The 4,461-nt window shown below is 55.1% G+C and overlaps 1 protein-coding gene across 1 annotated transcript in view; it reads left to right on the top strand.

Moving 5' to 3' along the window:
- The first annotated feature begins 271 nt into the window (after positions 1-271).
- Positions 272-4,461, top strand: part of TP53I11 (tumor protein p53 inducible protein 11) — a 7,577-nt gene continuing 3,387 nt past the window's right edge. Inside the window, exons 1-5 of the mRNA XM_009647616.2 lie at positions 272-299; positions 1,587-1,735; positions 2,820-2,878; positions 3,443-3,491; positions 3,899-3,995. Coding sequence (XP_009645911.2) covers positions 272-299; positions 1,587-1,735; positions 2,820-2,878; positions 3,443-3,491; positions 3,899-3,995 — 382 coding nt within the window. The remainder of the gene's footprint in view (positions 300-1,586; positions 1,736-2,819; positions 2,879-3,442; positions 3,492-3,898; positions 3,996-4,461) is intronic.

The raw sequence follows: 4,461 nt of genomic DNA, 5'->3' as shown, positions 1-4,461 counted from the left end.
AAGCACTCAACACCCCAGCTGCTGAGTCTGGGTCTGCCAGGAGCAGAAAGGACCACAGGAACTGCTGTAAAAAATCAAATAGAGGTCAAGCTTTTCTTTTTGACACATCACTCTGGCTTTGGGGTGGATTTTGTGTGCAGATGATCTAGATTTGAGTACACGCAAGTTATTGTGACAATTTGGGTCAGCAAACTCCAGACAAGCTAAATCTTCCAAACTTTTCTCCAAGCAGCTACCGTTTGAGCTTATTGCCTTGTGCTCAAGAGTAGGCATGAGTATACAGCTTCCACCTTCCTCCTGTGAGGTTGTTTTCCATTGTCGCACTTCTGAAGTATTTCTAGACCCTGGCTGCTGCATCTGGCTTAGTTACTCAGTGGAATAAGAGCAAAAAACCCGCAACCAAAAAAACCACAACCCTGCAATCCAAAAGAAACACCTGCAAAGCCCTGAGTAGCTGAACTTGCTTGCTGAAAAGCATTTTGCCTGTGGTCTGCTGAAAGGGTTTTATTAGACCCTTGGTCCCAGGATTCAGTCTTTGCACTGTCCCAGCGAGACCTCTTCGCTTTGCCTTACAGAAAGAGTTACGCTGGGCACTTGCAGACGTGCCTGTCCGCTCTTGTCTGGGCAACCACAGGGAGGGGTTTTCCTGCAAGAGGGAAATCCCTCACACGGCAGCGGGACAACACTTGCACGAACGATGCCAAAATAACTGGCACCTCGTTTTATTACTCTCCGGAGACTCGTAAACTCTTTAGACACAAGCATAAACGCAGGGTTTCCAAGGTTTTACAATTGCAGGGTGATAATGGAGTGATTTCGCGGGACTCTTGACACCTCTACCTTTATACCACCATGCCAAGGAAGAAGTTATCTCTTCCACTGTAGCTTCTGTCAGTTATCTTTGTCGTCTTCTTATCCCAGACAGTATTTGTAGTTTTTGCTTGCTGTCACCTTCTGTATCCCAGAAAGCAACGTATCCTCAAGGAAAGCCTTGCCTCTGGCTTCTTCTTGTTCTGGGGCTGGTGTGCTCTGGCACAACGTGGGGGCTGCAGCATCTGGCGGGGGAGGAAACAAATAGATACCTGAGACTTGTGTGGCATTTGGCCTAAAATGGCAGCTGAAGGGTGTGATGTATGGCACGGAGAAAGACAAAAGGCAAAGCATAACTTAATTACTTTAATTTGCCTAGTCTGGGAAACAGCAAAGAGGTACTGTTGGGCATAGCCTCATGCTGGGAAAAGCCAGACTACCGTTTGTAGGTCAAAAGCATTTACAGCTAAATGCCCATGCTAAAGCCACGCTACTCTGGTTTTTTTCTTCCCCCACCCCCTTCCTGCAGATCCTGGTGATGGTGGGATCACCGTGAGATGAGCCGCCCGTAGCCGGGGCCGGCCCTGCCACCAGGGCTCCCTGCCCCAGGACAATGAGGAGCCGTCTGCCAGCCTAACAGGAAGATTTTGCGGCAGTGGTTGTTTTGGGTTTTTTTTTCTTTTTTTTCTTTTTTTTTTTTTTTTTCCACCAAACCTTGTGAAATTTTATGTGACGGCGGAGCCGCTTCCTGCACCCCACCTTGCACTGCCTTGCAGCCGAGGGCTCGGTGGCAGAGGGCCACCACCCCCCCCCCCCGCCGCTGATGAAGAAGCACAGCCAGACCGACCTGGTGAGCAGGCTGAAGACACGCAAGATCCTGGGGGTCGGCGGGGAGGACGATGATGGCGAGGTCCATCGCTCAAAGGTGAGGGGTAGGGGAGAGGGAAGCCCGCACGCAGTAATGATGGAAAAGAGACCTTCTGCCTAGGCAAACCGGGGTGGTATGGTTTTTTCTCAGCATCTAACTTCTGCAGCCTCTTTTGCAAAAACAGGGCAGCTCCTGTAAAATGAGGGGTGAAGGCTCTGGTGGCATGAGCAATGCTGCCTTTGAGCAGCGATGGGCCACGCAGCCTGCGGGGTGCACGGCAGCTGCCCGAAATGGCTTTTCATGGTAGTGGGGTGAGGTTTGCCCTCAAGCTGCTTTAATCCGTTCCTGAAATTGTATTGCTGAGGCACCCATGAGCTAGCTCAGAGCTGGTGCCGTAGCGCCATGGCACCTCCGATGCCCACCAGCCAGTGGCCTGGACACCAGAGCAGCGATTTAAGCAGTGGTGCTGCGGTGCCTCTTGGAAGAGGCCTGAATTGCAACCAACCAAACTGTTGCAGTGAAATACTAGAGGTGGTGGACAAGGGTGAGCCCTGCAGCAGCCCTGTCCTGGATGCTCTCTGGAGAACTCGCTGGCAGCACCCTGCCAGCCTCCTGCCTGCGCTTGGGGAGCAGCGCAGAGCTCTCTGCAGCCAAAAGGTCCCCCCAGTGCCTTTCCCTGTTCCTGGTCTGTGTATCCTTCCCATCGGTGTTGTTTGGGGAAGTCACGGCTGGGCATCGCTCTGGGCAGTGTGAATGTGAGAGCAGGATGGACGCTGTGACACCCCAAGGGCTCTGCTGGAGCCTGTGCCCCATTGGGGTGTCACAGCCCAAGGGTGGTGTGTGGGGAGGAGACAGTTCCCTAGGAGCCAAGAGTTAATGTTGACCCAGCCCCACGCTGCTCATGGCTGAGCCCAGTAAAGGAGCAGTAGAGGCTGCAGCTCCTGATGGAAATCAAGGCAGCCTTTGGCAGGTGTTGGGACTGAGGGGTGACAGATGAATCCCTTGTCCTCATCCTCCTTCCAGCTCTCTTAGAGATGAACTCCTGCATGGGGTTAGGTATGCACTTTTGGGCTGGCAAATACTGCCTAAAGGCTGGGGAAGGGTCTGCTCAGTCAACTTATATCTTTTATTTGAATTTCAGATTAGCCAAGTACTGGGAAATGAAATCAAGTTTGCTGTCCGGGAACCACTGGGGCTCAGGTAAGATACTGGGCCACCTTGGAGCTGGGTCATCTGAGGGTCCTTGGCCACAGCATCCCTGACAGCTCTGGCTGCTGACACTGGCTCTGCTGCTGTGCCAGCATCACTGCTCCCTGCAGAGGCTTTTCAGGGACCGCAGGACCAGACCAGCTCTGCTTTCTTCCCCCATAAATCAGCCTCAGCCCCTCAAGCTCTTGTCCCACAGCAGGTGCTGGGAACCACAGGGGCTGGAGGAGCTCCTTGGTCTCATGTGAGACAGCGTGGTGCGTCCTGTGGGGACCCCCTCTCTGCGCCATCCTCTTGGCAGGGTCACTTTCCTCCTCTGCTCGGGTGAGGGGGAGTTTGGCTTTCTCTCACCAGCGAGCAGTCTGCATGCTGAGGCTGGAGGTAGCTGGGGCATGGGGAGCCGAGTTCTCCTACAGGAGGCTGGTGGCTGCCTCAGTTGTGCGAGGGGGGAGGATGAAGACTGATGACTGAGCAGACAGCCAGGAATGCTTTGCGAAGTATGAGCGATGGGATTGCCCCTGTGCTCACGCCGGGTCCTCTGTCTTCCCTCCCACGCAGGGTCTGGCAGCTGGTTTCCGCCATCATGTTTTCCGGGGTCGCCATCATGGTAAGTGAGGGACATGGTCCTGGGCACCACCAGCTCCTGGCTGGAAAGTGGTGCCCCACCGTGGCTCACCAGCCCCCGACATTTATCCCCCTCCTCTGCCTCCACCAGCTGCCTCCGTTTTCTCTTGCAAGGCCTTTGCCCTCACCATGTCTTGGTAATGGGTTTTGCTAGCAGTGTCCTTGGTGGTTTGTTCCCATCACTGGAGTCTGTTTTCATTAGCAGGGTCATAAACCACACATGGCAGGGCAGCTTCGGCCATAGAAAATGCGCCTCCTTAATTTTCAATTTCCTGGCCAGCGGTTCCGATCCCATAAAACTCTATGTGGGAGCGCTGCTGCCCAAGAGGGCACATTTTGGTGGCCCTGGCCAGTGCAGGCTGTTGAGTCTCTCCCTTGCCTCTCTGCCAGGCCCTTGCGTTCCCTGACCAGCTCTACGACGCTGTCTTTGACGAGGAATCGGTGAGCAGCAAGACTCCCATCCGGCTCTATGGAGGAGCCCTCCTCAGTGAGTGCCGTGCCGCTGTACCCAGGGCACACCGCTGCCCCGTAGAGTAAGGGGACGAGAGGTCAAAATGGCAGGAGGGGTCCAAGTCTGTGCCCAGCAGGACAGCTGCAGCTGGAGAGCAGAAGAAATGCTCTTAGCAAAGAAATGGTTTGTTTAGGGGTATTTTGAGCAGCTTAGCTACTGCTGCTTTTTCCTAGCAGGGGCTCAGGCTTGCTGCAGGCAGGGTAGGAAGGGCTGTGCACACACTAAATAGGTGGGGGAGTACCCCTACGTGCCCCAGCGAAGGGGAATTGCAGCTGGGCTGGGAGGCGGGGTGCTGGGCTGCAGCTGGGGCCGGACCCTCCTCGCGGGAGCGGGAGGCAAGAAGGGGCAGGGGAGGCAGCCCGGGAGGGCCCCATGCGAGAGGCCCAGGGGGTGTGGGGGGCAGAAGGGGAGGGCAGCCTGGAGGAGCGGCCGGGAGAAGAAC

This window comes from Egretta garzetta, unplaced genomic scaffold (genome assembly GCF_000687185.1).
Source record: "Egretta garzetta isolate BGI_Z169 unplaced genomic scaffold, ASM68718v1 scaffold329, whole genome shotgun sequence".
Lineage (NCBI taxonomy): Eukaryota > Metazoa > Chordata > Aves > Pelecaniformes > Ardeidae > Egretta > Egretta garzetta.
The sequence above is the reverse complement of the archived record's forward strand: the minus strand, read 5'-3'. Positions and strand labels throughout refer to the sequence as shown.